Below are 23,793 nucleotides of genomic sequence, written 5' to 3'. Positions count from 1 at the left end.
AATATCGATAATGAAAAGATGGGTAATATTATTTTGATGGGAGTGTATACTTTACAGTCAGAAGAAAGGGGCAAAGAAGAATACGCTGCTAGTGAAAAGCCACAGGACACTCGTATCGCTAGATCTGCTGGGAACAGCTTAGACAAACTAGGAGGATCTAGTGCTAGCGTCGATCCAGACGGTGAGTAGAAAGAAATAATTGTAACAAATTCTAGTACTGCTTGATAAGTAGGGTACTTATATTAAAATTGAAATGAAGAATGGAAACTTAAAGTACATCTTTTTCATAGAACACGAAGAGTGCTCAGGAAGTTCCGAAGGTGCTGAAGGTGGTCGGGACGAAAGAGGTATCTACGCCTCTCCTTGGTGGTGTGGCAACTGGATATTACTGTCTGAAAACGATGACCAATGGACTAGAATTCCACCAGGTAATGTAGACGTTAAGATGACAAAGACTTATTTTTGTTGTATGTTTAGGGCTTGACATCATAGAAATTATAGACAGTATTGCCTTAATAGTAATAAAGATATGTATTGCAGCTAAATACGCACCTGTTTATTCTTGTGGTACTATTGCCACAGCTTTGACAAATAGAGAATTATTATACTTTTATCAGCTCAAAATAAAATTTTCAAATTGGTCTCGATGACTCCACAACGGAATCTAATTGAAATCATGAGAAACCCAGAATACTGATGACATGATTGCAAAAATAGTACCCTAACGACTTTTCTATTAGCAATTACATCACCTACCATATAGAAATGGAGAGCGGAAATATTTTATCAGTTTTGTTTAGAAAAACACAGCTCTGTATTAAATTAATCATACCTGTGAAAATCTTTCACATTTAACGGGAGAGACCCATATTCAACATTAGACGTCTTTTAGTTGAAACATTGAAGATGGCGATGCAACTTCTTTTCTTATTCCTGTATTATAAGTAGTAGCATTTCTTCATAGATGTTTTGGATTCATCGGAGAGTGGTCAAGAGGATCCTACAGAGTCAGAAACAGAGTTCAACAAGCGATACGTCGCACTCACTCACCGGCTGGTGCATCGACGAGCTTGCATAGAATTAAATAGACGACAAGCTGATAATAGTTTTGGTAAGAACCTTTTAATAATCACATTACGGTCTTGGGTATATAAAGAGAAAGTAAAATCTAATTAACATTATGTTTATATCATAAAACATAATAATATTATGGATAGGTGTTCTTATGACGTTTTTTTGTTATATTTTGTCAGTTATCAGTATGCAATTATCTACTGTCATTTCGAGTAAATTGTATTTAATATACCTAGATATAGATCGAAAGTAGTCATAATATATTACTATAAGTATAAAAATTGATCTACTCAATAACCATATAACGTACCTACAACATTGTTAATTTAATGAAGTACAAATTCATGTGAGTTTTATAGTCGCCTTACACTTATTATTTGCTGTACATTTACGTTGGTTCATACAGCTCGGCTTTATTCATTACCACGTTTACCGTCTCTACAAAACCCTTCCACTATTCCTATTATAAAACAGTTACCATATTGCGTCACTACTATTAACGAAGCATAGTTAACCGGTCCACTCCGAAAGTGTGACGAGTAAAACTATTTCTAGTACTCCCTCTATTTAAATAACATCACCTATTATTTTAAGAGTGTCCCCTGAATTCTTTCGTTTATATTCGCTATTGGCACAGAAAAATCTGCTAGTGACGTCATAATCCATAATCTTAATTTCATCGTTAAGATTTTACGACCTTGACATGAAAGTAATGAAAATTAATTATACATTCGTATGAGTCACTCACACAAAATTAGTTTGTATCGGTGAAAGGTACGGAATTACTTCAGAATCAAAAGTGACCGATCTGTTGCGAACTAAAATTAATTCCTGTAGCGTATTTGAACGTCAGTATTCAGTTGTTGACGACACGCTACTGCGGCCAGATGATATTTTTACGTCTGACGTTCGGTAATGGTTTAGTTCGTATTGATTTTACTTCGTTAAACTTGTCTAGACCGCGATAAATGACGTAATTTTCATGCAGTGCACGCGTTCAGTTGATAGTGACAAGCGCCAGTTCAAAAGTTCGGGACCTTGTAGTTTGGACTAACGGAATTTTCGTCAAGAATGGGGCATTCATGTGAGTTCATTTTATTCGTGGTGGATTAATGGATTTCATGAATTAAATTAGTGATGATATTTTTTCGTTTTTATTATTTTATGTTTTAGTCAGAGACACGTTGAATTCCAAGGGGAATTTGAGGCAGAAGTTAGAAGAAATTTTGAAATTAATGCTGATGCTATGGTGTCGGCAGAGTCAAATTAACAGACTCGTGGCTTCGGAACCTAGTGGTAAAGCGAATGTTATGTATTTGTGTTTAAAATTGCAAATAATATTGATCTTCTGTCATTCTTTTACGTAATTTGCCCTATTTATTTTATGCGTCACGTTTTAGCGTCTAATTCATTCTTTTTATAAGCTACTAACGATAAGTGCGCTTACTCATAGACATCTCTGAAAATACGGCATTTTAATTCACCATGTGGTTGGTATCTCAAAGATTTGGTTCTTCAATGACGTCAGCATATAACCGGCTGATTAAAAGACGCAACTATAAAACTGCAGTTTTACTGATGCATTGTATGAATGAAACTTAGCTTCTTTTTTCTGGAAGACGGCCAAATACGAAAGACTTTCTGCAAATATTTGAACGTACATGCTTCCCATCTAGAGTACGTATGTGTGTCATGGTCAGTTCTCCTCACACAAGTTTATTGCCGTCTCTAGGCCGACATCATTGTACTATTTAGATAAGAAAGTAAATGTTGGGTCAGGTTTGACGTAAAGAAAATACCACGAAGTCTATTAGCAAATTATGAGTCCAACGCAATGATTATATTATTGATTTGCTAACCAAATACTGTTAAAATTTGTCATCTTACTTTCGGAGTTAGCATATTTTTCTCGTTTGACAACTGTTTAGGTTAATCTTTTGCTATGTCCTAAGCTGTGTAATATTATTGATACTTTACTAATTCATTTTGTGACAGTCTAAAAAGTTATTCAATTAGATATGTACCTTGAAATATGTATATCATATGTTACGTTATTTACTCGAAATGACAGTATATTTTTGTAAACACATCGATTAAACTTTAATCAACTCCTCCATAAATGTATATATCAAAGAATCTTAATTATTTAATTTTATTCGTACCCTTTTACGTGGTTATGGAGCTTATTATCGTTATAAAAACACATCCTAATTAAAATCAGACGAATTCACATTAAGATTACTTGACCACTAATGCAAATCAACTTATTAACATATTGCTGGAATAAAATTAAAATTAAATGCATGTTTGTGAACTGACTTAAGACCAATTTGTGTTAAAGTTAATATTTCCCTCATGTACGCGAAAGTCAGATAAATATGCATGTAAAATAAAGCTAAACTACTCACCATATAACTTTGTGTTTCTGAATGTAATGCAAATGATATGCAAGTACAAGGAGATCAAAAAATAAAACAAGAGAGGTAAGAGAGGACGTCCAACGAAGACGTAACAACGTATTACACACGTGTAGCGCGATTCTATAGTCGGTACTATTAAGTATCGGAAGTTTGACATTTATGCTGCTTTTCTATTTCTCGATAGCTAGCCGGTTGTCGATAGTCGACAAAGGTAGAGAATCGAGCTACTGCACTCCTTTCCTACGTCGCTTGTCTCTTAATTTTATTGTGTTCATTTCTCTACCCATAACAGTGAATGACCAATACATGGGTCATACACGTATGAGCTCTTTATTTCATGCCCCTGCAACATGGCATGCACTTAGGAGCTCTCATAAGACAGAGACATCGATGGGGCATACACAGTAAAGGTTTTAAGCTAAAGTTTTTATATTTTTTTTTATATAGAAAGTGACAAGACAGTAGTTGTGAGACGTGGTAATGAAGAGTTCGGCTTCCGGATTCACGGGAGCAAGCCAGTAGTCGTGTCAGCGATCGAACCCGATACGCCGGCCGAGACCTCAGGATTAGAAGTTGGAGATATCGTTATAGCTGTAAATGGTAAGTTCAAATAAGTCATTATGTCAAAGCTTTATATCGTGTTTTTTTTTTTTTTTTAATAACCCATATCTGTCCCACTGCAGGGCAAGGGTCTCCTCCCGAACGAGGGGGAGGGGTTAGGCCTTGAGTCCACCACGCTGGCCAAGTGCGGGTTGGACTACTTTGCATGCCCTCAATAAATGTATTAAACAAATTTTAGGCATGCAAGGTTTCCTCACGATGTTTTCCTTCACCGTTAGAGCAAGTGATAATTATTTCTAATACACACATAACTTCGAAAAGTCATTGGTGTGTTGCCTCGGATTCGAATCTGCGACCACTTGCGTGGGAGGTGCCAACTTAAACCACTCGGCTATCACTGCTTATATCGTGTATTTACTGAAAATGTTTCCTAAATCCTTTCAAGAAAGGTATATTCCCAGTTGTCTCCTCCAACACTGTCCGCCGGAGTGACAACTGGAAATAAAAGTAAGAATAAAAATCCCAGTTGTCACCTTTGAAATACGATATGTCAATCTCGCAAGTTGTAGCCCAATCGCAAATTTTTAACACAATTTTAATCGTTTTGCTGAAAATGTTTCCTAAGTTCTTTTAAGAAATCTAATGTGTCAATCTGACCCCTCCTTAGGTTTAGTAATTTGCATGTACATAAAAGCATTACATACATAGACTAACATCAGAAGATTTGGTGATGAAATATTTCAAAGGTTAATTTCGATGCAGCAAGAACCGTTACGCATATTGGCTGCCGAACTATGAAAAGTATAATATCTATACTTGCAAACTTATTAGTTCAAATATAGAAACATATCTATTAACTAAACAACATTGTTTACAACCAAACCAAATACATTTGCTATGTAAATACCACGAATCACGATCAGACTCATTAATTTCAATTCATATCTGAAACGTTAGTATATGGGTTTGCTTGTAAAATTTATAGCCCATTAAATCCACTTGATTGAATGCAAGCGTTCATCGATCATTTGTTTATTTACAGGGATCAATGTCTTAGATAAAACGCACTCGGAAGTAGTGAAGATTGCGCATTCCGGATCTGAAATACTTGAATTGGAGGTAAGACTGTTTTGTATAGTTGATTTTTAATATTAACGTAGATAAGGTAGTCTTATAATTATATAAGTCACTCCTTAATATCTCCAAAATTGTATTCATCTTGCATAGGTAGCTGCAGTTTATAATATGCATATGAATTGTTTTTCAGAAATAAAATTAACGTAAACTTGACGATGTTACATCAAATTTACGATTACTTAAAATATCTTTTACTGCATTATTTAAAATATCGGAAAGTTGACACTCGAATGAACTGCTGATACCATAGCATAAACAATATCAGTGTCTTCAGTAAAACTGGCCTATTGGATAGGCAATTTCAAAAAGGGTACATCTCTTATTACGAAGACATAAGTCATCACATGTATCACTTTTTGAAATTGATGCTTTTTTCCACCTATCTTCAGTTTAATTTGTATCGTACTTTGTATTTGTTGCTTAAATTTAAAAGCAATAAATAATCACAAGAATGCACTACTATGAAAGCATAAACAAATTCAGTGGCTTCAATAGAACAGGGCAACTAGATAGGCAAAGTGAAAAATGCACATCTCTTCTTTTTAAAATTGCAGCTTTTCTTTCTTTGTCTCTTATCTTATCGTATTACGACAGTCGTTTACAATTTACGCACGATGTCGTCTGCCCTGTGACGTCCCCGGTTATGTAATAATGTCGTTATACAAACGTGTTAATAGTTTTCTGAGTGATGAATGACAACGCTACTCTAAATTGTATGAGCTTTTGTTACAAAACCAGGAAGTTGTAAATTATCTTGTCGGCTTGTAGTGATGAAATTGTTAGTTTTGAACATTTGTTTTAAATAATATTTTACCGTTTAGCTTCTAACTACTCGTGTTAAAAAGTTTAGGGCCTCGTTTTAAAATTGACCATTGAGAAATGACCCAGATGATTGAATTTATAATTCGATCCTTAACATAAAATCATTGGTAGAGTCATGGACTTAAAATGTTTGTTTTTAGGACTTAAACTTTTCAAGAGCTGCATTGTACTTTGTTGAAGCACAATAATATAAACGAAATGTGTAACCTAACTTTCCTAAAAATAAATAATTTTGGATAAATTCTTTAACTTTCTGTTTTATATTGCTAATGCTGGTTAACATGAAAAACTATTGTCTAACTACACTCCATTTTATATGTACACAACACTACTACGTATTCGATATTTTTATGAAATACGAAGATCACAGCAAATGTTTCTCATTCACTTTACAGCTTACATTTTTCAATTTTAATTTCAATCGATCGCCAAATCTGCTATGTACAAAGATAACCGCTCCCAAATGCTACATACCTGCGTATAGAAAGAAAATAAACGATAATGTATCGCGTGGTGTATTATTAGAACGTTCCAGTACGTACTAAAGATCAATCTCTCCATACCACACGGTGTAACCCATTTTTGTGATCCGATTTCAGTTGTAAATGTCTGAACATACACCCACATTGTAAATAATTGGTTTTATTACGATTTAACATTGAATTTTGGTTTACTGAGTGCCGTAAAACTTTTTTAGGAATAACATTTCCTGCCTATTAGAATAGTAACTATCGCTTAATTTACAAATGTTATAAATAATAAAATCGCTGCAAATACAAGTGTCTTGAACTAGTTAGTAGAGCTTTTTAGTAAACTTTAGGTTTCGAATTCAATAACACAGTAGAGGAAGGTTTTACATTCTTTCCTGATTTTGATTCAGTGTAGGAATGTGCAAAACCATATAAAACATTTTTTTTCAATCAAAGATAAGCTTTTAACTAAAATAATACACAGAGTCAGTTTCGAAGTAGATAATCTATCTAAGTCCTTGTATCTTTCCAGGTGGCCCGAACATGTGAAGTAGTAGCCTCTCTAGCTCACGAGGGTGGTCCAGCCGCGCTGTACTCAGGGTATCTGTGGCGAGCCGCGCCCGCTAAACCTCATCATCCTCCACGCTGGACCAGAAGATGGTTCGTGCTGAAACGGGACAACTGCTTGTATTATTATAAGACAGATTCTGTAAGTATTACATTAGTGGTACATTCAAAATAGTCGGACTCATTAAGACTTGATTAAAGACTTGTATAACAGCCAATAAAAATACGCCTTTACAAATTCCTCTAGGCACAGAAATACTTAAAAAAACCCTACCTACTAAGCAAACTTATTTTCAGCAAATTATTTATTGGTAATTGATGAAAATATGTTTTATGCTCACTGCCTCACGTTTTATAGCCACTGCTTTTGATTAATTCTTAGTTATTATAAGAACTATGATTAGAACTGATCTTAGATTCAAACAGAAACTACAGTCTCAAACATAAAACGACCACACAAAACCACAAAACTATATTCAGACTCCTATTTACCAACCAAAATCATATAAACCATACGTAATCAGGACTTAATTACTCAACGCCATCTCTCCCTATTCCAGAGCATTCATCCAGTAGGAGCTCTAATGTTAGTAAACTATCAACTGATCGAGGAGGACGCGGGCAGGCCCCACGGATTCCGTCTACACCGCGGCGGCGGAGTACGGCTGCAACTCGCCGCGGATACTGCGGAAGCCTCCGCTAGATGGCGCGCTGTACTTGCACATGCTATTGATGCTAGTAACCAGGTATGATGCATTTATTATCATTATATTGAGAAAAAGTACCTATTGAGGGTTATAGTCCAAAAGTTTGTCAAATTGTAACTCTATTTGTTAAGTTGTCCTTACATGAAACAGGGATAAACAAACAAATTATTTAGTTATTTGGATGTATTTTTAACCAAGAATTGTTTCATAGAATAATATTAAAAAGGAATTCAATGCATGTTATTTGAAAAGCCATTATATAGACAAAATGTACATTTGAACTGGTGTTTGGCGTTTTTGGTACAGAAGAGCGTTAGTAGTTCTTTAAGTTTATACTAGATGGCGTTGCACAGAAAAGTGTTTAAACATTAGTTTTGTTTATTTAGTTTTAGTCGGAGTGTGTCAACGAACCTTGTGGTTCATTTACTTGATAGTAATCGTTCTAAATATTTATATTACGCTTTTGTTTATTTGATTCTTGATAAATTTTGTACTAAATAGTTTTATCACACATTCACGTGCTTCAGTATACTATAATTATAATGCTGTATTATTAACTAGACTATTTACACAATAATTGTTAAAATCATGACTAGCACAGCTGCTACTATCAATAAACCTAAAGTTTAAGCAGACTTATTTTATTAAGTCATTATTTATTTGCTCTTTTACATTAGGTAGGTACTAGAACTCGAGATAAAGACGAAAATAGAAATGTACTTATTTCATACATAACCATCAGCTGTTGCAGTTTATTTAACCCAAAAACGCTGGTAGTGAACCTCTTGAATTTAATGTTTTAAGTCCGCCTATGTACTACTACTATTTTATATGAAACTATTAAGACTGTCATCAAACCATGTTAAAAGCCTTCCGGTCGGCTTGAAGAACTTTGACACTAGGTTGATCACTAAACATAAAAAATAACCCTTTTACAATTTAGGTGTCAATAATCAGAAAAAAAAAATTTGGAGAATGAATAGAAGACCTATTCAAGGTTGCATAAATTCTTACCTAATCAAAATAATTATCTAACAATGGAGAAATCTATCTAAAATCTTTTTCTTTACATTTTCAGAGAGACGGTTGGTTAGAAGTAACGATGAGGAACATGAAACTCCCTCCATCATCGATACCTCGACCGGACTGTTTCGGCTACCTCATGAAGCTCGGCTCCAAGTGGAAATCCTGGGCCAAACGATACTGCGTGCTCAAAGACGCTTGCCTCTACTTCTATAGTGACGGCAATAGTAAAAATGCTTTCGGTAAGTCTACCATTTGTAGCTAAAAGCTTCAAATTAATCAAGACTTAAGCGGAGTTATACTCAAGTGCCCCGTTTGGTATCTGGTAGAACTCTAAATATGTTTAAAAAGACGGTGGTTTTATGATATTTTTTCCGATTTGATTATAGATCTAGCTTGTACAAAATCGTCGGATATGATCATTAGTCGTCAGATTTTATTCCGTGGGGAGATTTCAAAGGTCTTTTAGAGAATCTTAGTAATTTTAAAACTATTATAAAAATTTGTACCAGTGAGATTATTAGATTACGCAATGGCCAAAAAAACATTTATGCAGATCCCCATAAAAGAAGAATCTAAAAATAATAATTGCATTAATCTTCGCAGGAATGGCGTGCCTCCACGGGTACAGAATACAGACATGCGCGCCCGGAGGCAAGAAGTTCGCGTTCGAGGTGATGCCCACAGAGCCCAAGCAGAGACACTTTTACTTCCACACCGAATCTGAGATGGACAGGAAGCGGTAAGGATATAATAATAGTATTAAGATTTTATGCTCTATTTCTTTAGATATTATTGTTTTGTATCAATAAGGTATTTAAAAAAATGCCTTTTTCTGTGTTTTGGTCATATAATCTCATTATCCACTACGGGTTTTGTAATGTAATGGGCAGTAAAAAATATAGTCTATTCGATTCATCCTTAGCTTTTGTGTTACAACTTTACTCTATATCGTTAATTTATATTTTTTCTATAGCATTCTAGTTTTGCATCGATACAAATCCAAAATACTTATATTTCACACGATGGATTATATATCTATGTGATAATACCTTTTAGCTCTATCGTGTGAAACAACCAGGTTATTGTATCCGATTTGTCATACGTACTCCTACGCAAATTTTGAGAGGAGTCACTACTAAATGTTAAGTGTTTAGATGTCATTGAAGGGTTCCACTTGTGTGAAGAATAGTCTCGATGTGGAAACATGAAGTTTCAAGTGTTCACACGATACTGATAGTACCCTTTTGATGATCGAATAGACGGAATCAAAGATGTTTTTGAAGAATACCTCGAAAATTTTCCTTACCTAAATAAAATATTTTGTGTTGCGGAGACACCTGCAAAGTTATATAGTTTCAATATTCCTATAAAAAGGCGGGTGTATCATTCAGATTTTTTTAAGCCTGTATTGTCCCAATGCTGGACAAAAGCAAAGTCATCCCTGTCACCTGATTTCCATGTCTAATCACTATCAAACGCGTTTTGGGTCTGCCCCGACGGCGACATCCTTCTGTAGGCACATAAGTACAGAAAATACAAAATTATAAAAAGTGTGCGTAACCGGATTTTGTTAAATATTAGTATGGAAGTAAATAGTTTTCAAGACAAAGCTTGTTTGTTTAACTAAACTTTTAATAATAAGCCCTACGTAAAGCCTCGCTCCATTATATGAAACCTTGCTATTTCTATTGACGCAATTATGAACGCATAAAGTTAGGATTCTTAGTTCGTCTCAGTTACACATACAAAAAGTAAGTCACGTGAATATGTAGAACAATACTAAAATTAAAAACCGGCCAATGTGACTCGGATTCGCGCACGAAGGGTTCTATACTAAAAATATACGAAATAACACGTTTGTTGTATGGGGACCCCTTAATACTTTATTTTTTTAATCTTTGGTTGTTGTTACAGCGGCAACGGAAACACATCATTAAAATTTGAGAAAATTTCAGCTTACTAGCGATCACGGTTTATGAGATACAGCCTGGTGGCAGACAGACAGACAGCGAAGGCTTAGTAATCAGGTCCCGTTTTACCCTTTGGGTACGGAACCCTAAAAAGAACTAGACAATCATCTCGTTTTTCATAGAAATAAAAACCAAGGCAATGTGCTCCATAAAGGCTCGTTAAGAATGGCCTTAGCAACAATACTGGTATTTATTACGTTCCGGTATATAATTCCTTTTGTAAACTGATTTTTATAATAAAAAAATTGCGTAGTAGGCAAAAAAATAGTAATTGTCTGTATGCCCTTTTGTGGCCATTGGTAGTACAGAAGGAGGTTTTACCAATTTAATTTATAACTATTGTAATAAATTGAAACAGCAGTTAGGACCAACAACTGATATCTTAAGTTTAATTAAGACTTTAAAGTCTAAATTATTTTTAGAAAGGCGTGATTCCGTTTTTCTTTCTTTCTTTCTCGATCAGTTAGTCATTAAACGTGTATACGATCAAACTCTATGATACATTATTCTATTCGTCTATTCTTCAAAGCTTTACGCGTACCTTTTAAAAATAATGTTTAAAAAATGCATACAATATCATAATCTGTCAGGGGGTAAAAGTATTAGTACTGAGTTTGAATGAAAACACAAATTTGACATGTTTTTGAAAATTATAATTGTGGGCCAAGGTTTATTATTGATTTATACTATATTTTAAAAACCAAGTTTTTTATGTAATTTTAAACTATGTCAAATAAATACAAAACGAAACAGATACACACTATCTTTATGAGTCATATTCTTTACATGTAAAGATACGTAGCGATGCGCCGTTAATAGCTCGATACGTTGTTGCAGGTCGGCTCTTTTATCGTACAAAAACGACTTGATGGAATTGTCATACATTTGTTTATCAGATTGCCATAGAACGGTTTACGATTAATAGAATATGTTCATTGCACATCAATTAAGATTGTTACTGTTATTAATGATAAAAAGTGGTAATTTGCTGACTTACCATTACTTTTTCTTTTGAAATAATTATACATGGAGTTAGATCTTTGTTAAAGTTGTACTATTGGTGTGGAGTTTACCTCATTGAACTGATTTTTTTCTTACTGACTCTACCTTTTGCAAACTGAATGTTTATTATGCGATATCGACTATCATGTCATTGGTACGATGACACAAATGATTTTGGCACGTTCACCACAAAAAAGGGATAAAAGTGTCCACGTTAAAGAAAATTGGGAAAATGATAGTTTCAAAATAACAAAACAAAATTAAGAAATAAAACAATATCTCTACAATATAATGGAGAAGAAGTCACTGTCATATTACAGTGTGTGATATAAAAAATAGTAGTAATTGTCCTAATGGGACATGTGTCTAGAACCTATACACCAAATATTAAAAACAACGATATAAACAGTGAAACGTGGGTGCACCCTTCACACCTTTCGTAGTAAATTAAATAATATAAATATTAAACTTCCAAATGTTAATATTTTCAGATGGATGGCAGCTTTGGAATACTCCATAGACAGGTGGATGAAGGCCGGTTGACGACGACCCTTCTCTTCGGAAGATTCATTCGATTTTATATAACTTTAGTTCTATTAAATATATTCCTTGTTATTCCATGGCTTTAGTTATTACTTGTTACTTGTGTTTTCATTCCCATTTATAGAAAACTATTGTCTTTTTAGGTACAATCTATCTTAAGGATTTAAATTGACGTAGGTCTGAGTGTTACAATTTCTTTGAAAATTAGGTAGACACATATCTCCCGGGTTAGTCACGTGTTTGTTTTACAGGATCGGTAAAGTTATACGGTGCATTAATACATAACATGAAGACTTTAAATGTGGTCATGAACACCAATTAGGACTCAAAATTTCAAAACACCGTGATTATTGATAACTTTTTATGCTCTTGAAAACAATCCGAGACGTTAATAATTTGATCTTGTTAGCTATTCTGATTCTTGTGTCTACATCACTGATCAATATAAAAAAATAAGGAGTATGTATATGTTATATATTAAATAAACATTTAAGGCAACGTGTATTGAAAGTTGAATTCGTGTAACACCTTCGAGTTCAATGCTCACATGCATTTAAGGCTTTGAACATTACTAGGCGTAGTCTAAATAAATTCAACATTTTATATGACCGATATATTTATTTATTTCAATATATTTTCTCTTTTTTGAATTTCTTGTTTTCCGTTCGCTGACATTTAACTTAAAATGTTAAGAAACGCGATCACCCGTTTTGCCTTCGATAAAATTTGGAGTTTAATATTTTACTTTACGTAAGAACATGGTTTTTTGATCTCGATATGTTTCATATGAACTTGTCTACAAAATGTAAAAATTAAGATACAATAAGTTACTGATAATATCATATGAAAGTCACACAAATTACAATTGAGAAAAACCAGAATATTGGTTGTCAAACTTTATTTGAAATTTACAAAGAATTAATTATATTGCTTTTGAAAGATGTTTTTTTTTTAATATACTTTTTATGGTGTCTTGAAAGCGCCATGCAAGGTGTATTTGCGTTCTTAAAAAATATGTAGATACAGACTAAGTATTAAATTATAACGTTTAGGTATAGCTTCTAGTCTGTCTACATCACTCATTATACGAAGTTAATAAACTTTTATTTTATGCATAGAGTCCTTGATAAATTTGTGGTTCGCCTATGTCGTGAATTATTTGCAAAGTATTTATAAAAATATCGAGATACAAAATCATGGGAATCTTTCCAAACTTTCGAGGCAGATATTGATTAAAAATAATAGCGCCAATAAATTTTAACTATCTGTTACTTTTCTATGAATGGGATTGGAAACAACAGAAACACGTATGTTAAAACCTATCTTCCTACAACGTCATTAAAACTTAGCGCCTTCCATAATTTAATTGTTAGATTTCACATGGCAATTTTCGAATTTTGCTCGGACACGCCATGCGTATAGACGGTACTATGAGAAATGAATTGAACACGCTATCTGAGTTCACTGGCATACATTAAGTGCTCGGTTTTATTCGTTTTACTTCAAAAAATTCATCGAAAATCTCAAAGGTACGAAATCTTATAAACGACATTACGTCCCGTCCTATTGTACCTACAAATATCCAGTCACATAATTTTATACCAAATAATTATTCAATATTCAGATGTAGATTTATTTAAATTATTATAAATTGCATGTATTTTTAGTCAAATAATATAGATATCACGGCAACGACGCATCGAAGATGATACATGTTTTATTAAATGCATAGCTTTAATCTATGTAATTCTAAAATAGATATATAAAAAATAAAATATATCAATGATGTTAATCGCTAAAATCATTATGTAAAATGTCTTTTTTATATACCTGATATTACGACTGACGAATATGAGACTAAAACGGAAAATAAATAAATCAATAAACGTATTCCTAAACAGTATACATTTATCTGTATACAGACTATACATTCTTGGAGTCGGGTTATTCAAAATCTTGCATAATTATATGGAACACTGGTATATGAACCAACGCAAACGATACGAGATATTGAAGTTAGAATAACGACTGACATCGTAACGATATAAAAAATATTGATGATGAAATCTAAGATGATATATTAAGATAAAATATTATTCCTACTAATAGTTACATGAACATTTATTATTTAGGTGTGAGTCGTAGAGACAGTAGGTAATATAATAGTAGGTATCATTATTGATGTGCCAATTCGTTAGTAAATAATAAGGCGTAGATAGATTTTAACTTAAAAAGCACAATCCATTGGATTTAATTAATTTCGTCGTTTTAACTGTAACCCTCAAATGAATGGTGATTATTATCAGTGTTGTGAATTTTCGAATAATTATTTACAAATAATAGGCTCGTATAATTTTATGTAAGTATTTAATTTCTTAACAAATTATTGTAAATATAATCATTTTTGATGTGGGGTTACAGAATTTATAAATCACTTTGTATTAATTATTCAAATTATAATAATTAAAATTATAATGTATGATTATGGTATAAAATATTTGGTATAATCCCCTTTAGAATGTGGTCCATACTAGGTGACTTAAATTGTGCATTAAAATAATAAATAATAGGAAAGAATTAAATCCATATTGATGATTTGTATATAAATAATCAGTAAAAGCTCAATATATTTAAATAATAAATAAAAAAGACTTGAATATAACACAGTCGGTTAAAAGCTTATAGTGTAGTTATGTACATTAGTGAATGTTTACATAGTTGTGTATAAAATGAGACATTTTGTTTAATTTATCGCAAGTTTATAAATGCACGTTAAAAAAATAACATAGTTTATCGTTTATTGGTAATTTATAGATTTATCAACAATATAAATGATATACATAATAGTCATTGTAATGTGTTCAGTAAATAAGTGGATCAGATAAATGGAGATATGTTATATTTATTCTTAAATAAATATCATTGTTTATTTTATTCAAGCCAAATAATGTGCCAGATTTTATTGTGAATGTTGCCAAATACGATAATAGTATTCTGTTACACAACATTTAAATTATAAATGTATTATTTAGAATGAAAATATATGATTAATTAGTATCGATCAGATTTTTTAATAATATATGTGACTGTATGAATAGATTTCGTTGTAATAAAGAATAAATGAAAGTATTTTGTATTATTTATCTCCTTGACAGTATTTTACAAAAGTAGGTATATGAAATCCTAAAGTAGAGTTGCTTTTACCAGGAGATAGCTCACGCTGTAGCAGTAGATAATTACGTTTTATCGATATTTCCTTCAAGAACAGGAATAAGTAAAGTGAAATCGAAATAAACAGAATAAATACTAAAAAACATTATCAATTAGCGACTACAGACGAAATTCATGAAGCACGATACAAAGTCCGAGGGCGGTGTTAATTTACACGACTTATAAGCTACTAACACGAAAAATAAACAATCCAGCGATATCCTTCCCTTTTTTATCGCTCCCAAAGTAAAAACAGTATGGAGGCTTCGGTGGGGCCGTAGCGGGGGCGAGGCGCGAGGGCGGGGGAGGGGGGCGACGCTACAGGAGCGCTACTGCCTCTGACGACGGTAGTACGCGCGCTCAACTCCCTCCAGTCGCGCGCCATCTGCGCACACGCAGCCTGCGCGCACACTAACGCCATACTGAAAAAACAACTCAGTGCAACAACAGTGCCAAACTCTATCAAAGGATTACAGTGAACAAACTAAAAGTGCGTAATTACAGTGTGAGACCCAGTGAAGAAAGGTGACAGTTTAGTTACGGCAATAACATTTTCGTTCACAGTCTCTATTAACTGTTTTATGGCCTGTACAGTGCGTCTATTGTTGTGTTCGCTTCCACTAATCTCCTATTCACCTGTCTCGACGCCACCTACTGCGGTTGGACTGTGAAATGTGACAAAAAATTGCAATGGACAACCATTGTACGCACGCGGACACCAGTTTGTAAACTTTGCGGGTTGACTACCTGACTACTGGAGGGTGGACCTCGACAGATCGGACGATTGATCGGCCAACCGCCTTGTGAGTGTTTTTTACGATAAATGTAATTTAATACAACGGATGTGGAATAAATTGGGTAGGCAGGGTGCGCTTCGCTACCTGTTTTATCGCGTGCCCTGTATGTTATTGTTTCGAACGCGTATGCTTTATAAAAACAATTCTGGGAACTAACGGTGGTGCGGTTTGCTTCTATTGTTCTATTTTACAGCGCTGTTTACTTATTACTTCCTGCCACCGTGCTTCGCAGTAATTATCTAATTGTTTTAAAGATTTACTGCAAACGGACTTTCAATAAGTAAAGGCTTTTGTTTTAGCGCGTGCCGGGGCATTGTTGCGGTTTTAGGTGCAGTAGAGTCTTGGCTTATAGTTAGTTCAATGACTTTTCAATAATTTTAACCATTCTTCTTTATACTATCCAACCCATATCTATTACTTTTTACTCGAAATAGGTTAATACAAAAGTTATCAACTTGTATGTATATGACACCAATTATTTTCTATTGATGTATTTATATTCTTCAGTTACTTGTAATAATCATACTTTTATTACCCCTCTCTTCCACGTGCATGTTAAACCATGATGAAATAAACCAACCGCGATTTTTAACAATGAACTTTCAACTCTATTGCAAGAGACATACAGGTCAATATAGCGTGAACATTATGAGATGATAGTGACATTGCTGCATGGAATAACTTCCTCATGTTATTATTCAAGTACAATAGGAGCACTTGTTAGTTCACATAAAACATAAATAATAATAGGTAGTAAATAAGTAACTTGAAATTAATGCTTAGTAAATGCAACTGAATGTTCACCCCCTCAGCCACAAGCGTAACTGTAAAGTCTATTCAATTTATTTCAATTAAAATACTGCTAAAATATGTTTTCCCTTTTTCGTTACATATGAGTGAAAGAAACAAAACATAAGTTTCTTGTAACTTAGCTTAGTTAATGATACTAGACCTAAGTAATTGCTATACGTAATGTATCTTTTTGTAAAATAAAGTATATTTTTTCTTATGCAGTTGAATTCTATTCATAAGCGGATTTTCTCATTTCTAAGCAACGTTTAAAGTCTTATTAAATATAATTACCAAACCGATTAAAAGATTCATTTCTGATCACCGCGTTTGGTCATAATAGCAAATTTTACAACATCCAATCACAGTAACATAATAAAAATCGCCATAAAAACTAATTACATATTGGCATCGGGTGAAGCCGGAGCCTTGAATACGATTCGACTTGCGGTAGACTCTGCGTGGCTTGAACACTCCTACTTGTTTTAACGGCAAAAAATATTATTTTAAACCATATCTGAACGATTTTTCTTTTACTTTTGTAATTACTACTACTAATAATGAACTTTTTACTAACATTTACTATGAGACTCTATAGATAGACCTTTGCTTTGACTCTAGGAAAAGCCTAGCCTAAGACATCATATTTCTTGAATGAACTGTAACTTTTATTGTGTTCGTATTTACGTCAACAATTTTGACTGAAAAATGCTGCATAATAAGTTGGCCTTGTCCCTTTATTACAGTGAAAAACAAGGATTGACATAATCTACCAGATTAAGAGCAATGCAGCAGAAAATTATACGACAGTTAATCTTATCAAATATTTTTCCACTAGGATTTTACTCTGCATCTCTAACTAAAACCAACATACGCATAAGGACACATTACGCAATTGTAATACAGTAGAAACGTCGGAAGGTTTTAATTGTTCTACAAATAGTAGTTAATCTTCACCATCAAGTGATAACGGCTAATCTAATCATAGTACGATAGTAATCGGGTACGTTGCGACACCCAAAATGGATGCCGCGGCACAAACGGCAATAAACCTTTATTATTTCCAAGTATTTGGCATTTTGATGGCAGTAAATAACTCGATGGGGAAGTACTGTTGATTGACTATTATCTTTTGTTGATAGAAAATCGTACGTGTAGTTTTGTCGTTAAATCTTTTGAAAGAGACATAGAATACAGTATTAGCGGTACAATGCTTGGTAGTTTGTCGTGAAATTATGTTTCTTTGGTAAGGTTTTGTTCCGTCATTCTGTTCAAACATTGTCATTCCATCATTACATCAAATTCAAACCGTAGTCGTCTCTACACTGTGGATTTTACAACAAAATAGTCCCTATGTTATTTGTGTGCTAGCAGCAATATTCGTTACTAACAAAGTGCAATAGCACTTACTAATAGTAGATTATTTAACAGAGAACTGCTATCAATACGAAATTTAGCATCAAACTAATTTACCAGCTTGGCAACATTAACCGAAAACAACCTTTGAAATCAACAAAACTAATCTTTAAAGGAAACTAAAATACCTTGTACTAATGATAACCGAGTCTTAAATGCAATTATAGTCGGTAAACATGAAAGAGATATAATAAAATGATAATCAGATTGCAATTTATCATGCATCGGGCTAAGTAACACTTGTTTTCGCGTAAGCCGACAGTTAGCGCCAACCGACGTTTAGTTGGAAAAGTTCCTCGAAATATCTAGATTGACAGATAAGTTTGAGTGCAAGTAAACCGAAACAGGATTTAGTGTGAGAATTGGACTTTAAGTCTTTACGTATCTCAGTAACGAATTTCGTAAATTCTCTTTGCAATTTGCAGTTGCAGCAATGTCTTATGCGTGTAATAGTGATTAACCCCCGTTCCTGAGGTAAATTTAGCGGCAGTTTATCTATTCAATAGCGTTAAAACTCGTACAAAAAACGCTATTGAATAGATAAACTACCGCTAAATGTACTTAAAAACTACTAGTCGCATAATTGTAAAGAAAAACCAAAATACAGAATGACGCCTCATCAAATTTAACATACAGATCGTAATCATTGTCAATATTATTCTTAGACTAAGTAAGACCTGTTAAGAAGGACTTATATGTAAACGAATAAATCATTTACGATCATTTTCTGGCAAATGCCTCATTCGTTCAGTACAGGATCCGAGTGAGATGGCGCAGCGGTAGATAAATGGCCGGAAACCACCGACACGGTCATTTACAACCAAACATACGACTCGATATCTATTTACTTTATCAAAAGGCTTAAGTGCTCAATATAAACAACGGATTTCCCCGAAAATCATTAAAGAGAAACTTAAATACATTATCAATACTCTCAAGTCTTAGCCCAATTTTCCCATGTATTCAAACGTATTTAAAACTATATGAATATTCATGTCAAATGTTAATGATTTCATCTGCTTGTATAATATAGAGATCGCTTTGAAATATTCAGTGTGAATTGGCGGTTAGTTGAGAGAAAAACAGATTATGATTAGGCGTATGTCGTTCCATAAATTTCAATACATTTTAATAGCATTTCGTAACCGACAGTTCGGTATTACAAATGGCCACGTGGACTACGAATACTAAAAGTTCTGCCAATAAATTGCTTAAGACATTGCTTGGCTATTTAATTTTAATTGTGAGCCTGTCATAATTTGGTATCGGGTTAATTTATTTGCCGCAAGTTCGAGCCAATCCTTAATTCACTTTGAATTAAGTTTTAAGAATAAATACATACGTTGTTATTTTTGTTCATATTATCCGGTCAATGACAACAACAATATAATGAAACTTGACAACTATTTATAGAGTTTTCCAAAAAACAACATTTCTGTAAGGTCACGTGTTTGATGAAGACGTTAAACAAGGAAAACTGTAGCACGATTCTCTACAATTGGAACCATCGAGTATCGAGAGTTTGACATTTGAAATGTACTGCCAAAATAGTTTCTACTACGCCCTCTAGAGGCGCTGAATAGATTTTCCAACAAAATTTTTCAATAGCTAGCTGGTTGTCGTTGGTAGGTAGAGAATCGCGATACTGGATACAAAATTTAACGAATATAATTTAAAGTTCGTTCCTCCCAAAATGTTAGGACAAACGACTAGCAAAAAAACTTAGATCATCGAGAACTTCACACTATTAGCCTTCTTATAGAGTTCCCACAATCATTGTTACTCAATCATAACGGATCAATAATTTCACAAAAACGCAAACTATGTGAATGAAACCGTGAATGATACTACAATTAATTACTGGTTTCTTGTATTGACTTTGCAAATCTATGCAAAAATGTATTGTGATGATACATAGGTCTATGTTATCGCATTTCTTTGCTGCAAGTGAAAAAGTAACTGAATGGTTTTTACATACCGATTTTCTAGGAAGCTCAAAAATCTATGTTTTTAAACTAGTCGACCAATAAGTAATTCATTTTTATAAAAATATACATATTAGAGCTCTCTCTATCTATGAACTGTCTACAGTATGATGTCGAAATACCAATGAAAACTGCATCAGAAGCGAAGAATTCGCCTTCAACACATAGAGACTTTTGCACGCACAGCGACACTTTGTATGTACAAAGTTTACGATCGAAATATTCTATGCGTATTGCATATTGTCATATACAAGTTACAATGTAATGGTGTTAAGTAGCAGAATCTCATAAAAGTCTTTGAACGGACATAAATATAAATATGTTGGATGTATAAGTGGTATAAACTGCTGTGATAAAGATAGCGGGGTTTATTTATTTCAAAACATTGGAGGCTGTTTTATTAAGTGTACAGGTTTAGATAATATATGTACTATATAGATGAACAACTTAGTAAACAGCCTTGTATGCTTCGTTCGCGGGTGGTGGAGGTATACAAAATTTAAAATTATGAACATCAGTGTACCGTAGATTTATGCCGCTGATGGTGGCTTGTTTGATACTGCTACTTTATTTTAGGAATACACAGAATTGTTCATCATATTCTGGGTAAACGCTGCAAGGCTCGCTACTAAGTTGTCGGATTATACTTTTACTTATATTATATTATCTGCAATAACACGTGTTCTTTAAAGTAATTTGCAAAGGAACTACCTTGTAAAGTCGATTTACGTAGATTTATCCAAAATTAGGCTGGTAGGTTTATCTAAGCCAAAGATTGTAAAGTCAAACATATTAAAATTTATCTATATGGCAGTCTATTTAAATCCTACTTTTAGGCGTCAGCGTTGGATATGATTTAGCTCAAATCTTAATTGTACATAATTATTTAGTATATTTCATTTGTCTATTCGCTTTATTTTTAGAGAGAGAAAGAGAGAAAAGATAATGACTTTTAGTTCAGACCAAAACAAACCTTATCAATATCTACTTCTACAAACAAAATCGAAACCTACTCAACTGTTTACAAGAGCAATATACAAACGGGTTAAACATTTCAAAAACATAGAGATAGTTTCATATCGGACCAGTATAGTAAACACCTATTCTCAATACAAGAAATTTAAATATCCAAGGAGATCGCTTTAAAATATTCCTTTTAAAAGCTTTATGTTATTGAAATGACCGGTATTACATCCCAGCCTCCATTACTAACTGCACTGTGTCCACATAAATATTCATATCTCTAAATTCTCGAACCCAAAGAGAGATAAAAGTAGTTTTACTGCTCCGGTGCAAGTAAGATGGTAGAAATTCGATCAGGCGGCACAAGTGCGAGCAGGATAGAAGACATTGACATGAAGGTGTGAGAAGGATAGCAACAAAATCAGAGGCTTTTACGGTAGACCGGACAGCGTGCAGTGAAATGCGGGCTCGGTACACCTTTTTCGATCTCGCTTCAAGAAATTGAATTTGAGATTAATCTTTTGTAGTAGGTATAAATGACGGCTAGATTTTTCTTATTGGTGCCGTTAAAAAATATGATAGAGCAGTAATAAAATGTGATTTCTTGTATAAGATTATGTAGATAGACGAGATAGACGGTTTTGTATGTTCACAGAAAAAGTTTTATGACAGTAGGATGTTGATTTATTAGTCTTTTGATTCATATATTCTATGAGCTTATTTTGATATACGAGAGACAATTTTTTTATATTAAATGTATTAAAAAAAATAGGAACATCCTTAGCTTTCGTGCACAAAAAGAAACGAATACAAACAACTTTCATTCTGTTACCTAATTAATGGTGCTTCAATTAATTTTACCGTAACAGCAATTTCACTTCATACCGATAACAGAAAACGTAACATTTCACTTGCTAAACTTGAACAAGCCGAAGAAAAAAATTCAAATAATAGTATACCAGACTTTTGGTAGAGATGGAATCACAACATCATCAAAATAAGCTCTATTATTACACAAAGAAAATACTTGCACAATGTTATTTTAAACATCTTAACCAAGTCTAGTAAAATGGAACATAAAAAAGCGAATAATAACAAAACATAAACGGCAACAACTAGAGACAGGAATATAAAACATACAGACGCCGGAAACTTTATGAAAACACACGCAGCGTCTCATACAGTTTTATTGTCAAACATGTTGCTCATCTCAAATGGAAATAGGCGGCCATCGTAAATCTCTGAATAGCAATCTTTGAGACTTTATTAGAGCTTCACTCATATTGAGAACGGGATATTGTTAGTGTCAGTTCCTATAAAATTGACACGGATATGTTAATCGAATTTATAGCGTCTAAAAAACTTGGATGAATATATAATGGGTTTTAAAGGCATGAGAATAAACTCACTTAAGAACAGAAATGTGTCAAGTTGTTTATAATGACTAATAGGAATAGCACAATTTCAGTAATCAACGTCGATTGGCGTATAACTACATCATAACATACAAGATTTACACAACAACCAAATGATATTGACTTCAACGAACATGGCCGGAGGTCGATATGGGAACTTCAAACACAATAATAATAAATTTTAAAGTAAATTACCAAAAATTTATAGTAAAATCAAATCAAAGAACAGTCCGCAATATATCAGGTATTGACACTAATGCCGATACCATGACCAAATCCGGTACTCATTAACATTTTCTGATATCACCAGAAGCTTATAACTTATACAAAACTATAAATTGATGAATGATGCATGAGGCTAGCAAGAAAATGTAAAAATAAAGAACAAAACGTTTTGTAGCACAGAATATTAATATTATACAGATATAAGTGTGATATCGACCGATATTTTATTTTTATTCGCTTTGACATTAGATACGGATAAACTTAGGATGATAAAATGAAATCATAACTTTAATAAATTTTGTAAAATTTACATTTCCGAAAACGCACAAATGATTTATATTAATTGCTAGCTTAGTCTTCATTTTCCATATTTAGAAGTATCATAAGTAGCTAAGCTTTGGTGAAGGTGGGATTTTAAATCTAACATTGACCGTTGTATTTAAACAGGATATTTGCTTGCCTACATTCCAGTCTTAGTACCAGTATGTTAGGTTTAAAGATCACATTTGTGCGTAAGTAGTGTCATGTTACAATGCAGAGGTCACTAAAGTTTCTACCCACAGCACAGTGCAACCGGTTTCTTACTGGAAACAAATATCTTTGTCCCTGGATCTAGTGCCTCTATACGCATGTTTTTCTTTTCTTTTCTTGCAACGGTTTTGTTTTCGAAGAATAACGACGCAAGATAAAAAAA

The 23,793-nt window shown here is 33.3% G+C and overlaps 2 protein-coding genes across 7 annotated transcripts in view; both read left to right on the top strand.

Annotated features, from left to right (window-relative positions):
* Positions 1 to 12,374, top strand: part of LOC142979379 (uncharacterized) — a 313,104-nt gene extending 300,730 nt beyond the window's left edge. For all 6 annotated transcript variants that reach the window (XM_076124248.1, XM_076124252.1, XM_076124251.1 and 3 more), the window contains exons 28-37: positions 58 to 181; positions 291 to 428; positions 965 to 1,111; positions 3,942 to 4,094; positions 5,098 to 5,174; positions 7,017 to 7,193; positions 7,612 to 7,797; positions 8,837 to 9,023; positions 9,388 to 9,523; positions 12,248 to 12,374. In XM_076124248.1, the coding sequence (XP_075980363.1) occupies positions 58 to 181; positions 291 to 428; positions 965 to 1,111; positions 3,942 to 4,094; positions 5,098 to 5,174; positions 7,017 to 7,193; positions 7,612 to 7,797; positions 8,837 to 9,023; positions 9,388 to 9,523; positions 12,248 to 12,299 (1,377 nt within the window). In that variant the 3' untranslated portion in view covers positions 12,300 to 12,374. The remainder of the gene's footprint in view (positions 1 to 57; positions 182 to 290; positions 429 to 964; positions 1,112 to 3,941; positions 4,095 to 5,097; positions 5,175 to 7,016; positions 7,194 to 7,611; positions 7,798 to 8,836; positions 9,024 to 9,387; positions 9,524 to 12,247) is intronic.
* Positions 12,375 to 15,847: 3,473 nt separating this feature from the next.
* bowl (brother of odd with entrails limited) overlaps positions 15,848 to 23,793 on the top strand; it is a 37,468-nt gene continuing 29,522 nt past the window's right edge. Inside the window, exon 1 of the mRNA XM_076124690.1 lies at positions 15,848 to 16,312. The gene's annotated coding sequence lies outside the window, so the exon portion shown is untranslated. The remainder of the gene's footprint in view (positions 16,313 to 23,793) is intronic.

This window comes from Anticarsia gemmatalis, chromosome 16, assembly GCF_050436995.1.
Source record: "Anticarsia gemmatalis isolate Benzon Research Colony breed Stoneville strain chromosome 16, ilAntGemm2 primary, whole genome shotgun sequence".
Classification (NCBI taxonomy): Eukaryota; Metazoa; Arthropoda; class Insecta; order Lepidoptera; family Erebidae; genus Anticarsia; species Anticarsia gemmatalis.
The sequence above is the reverse complement of the archived record's forward strand: the minus strand, read 5'-3'. Positions and strand labels throughout refer to the sequence as shown.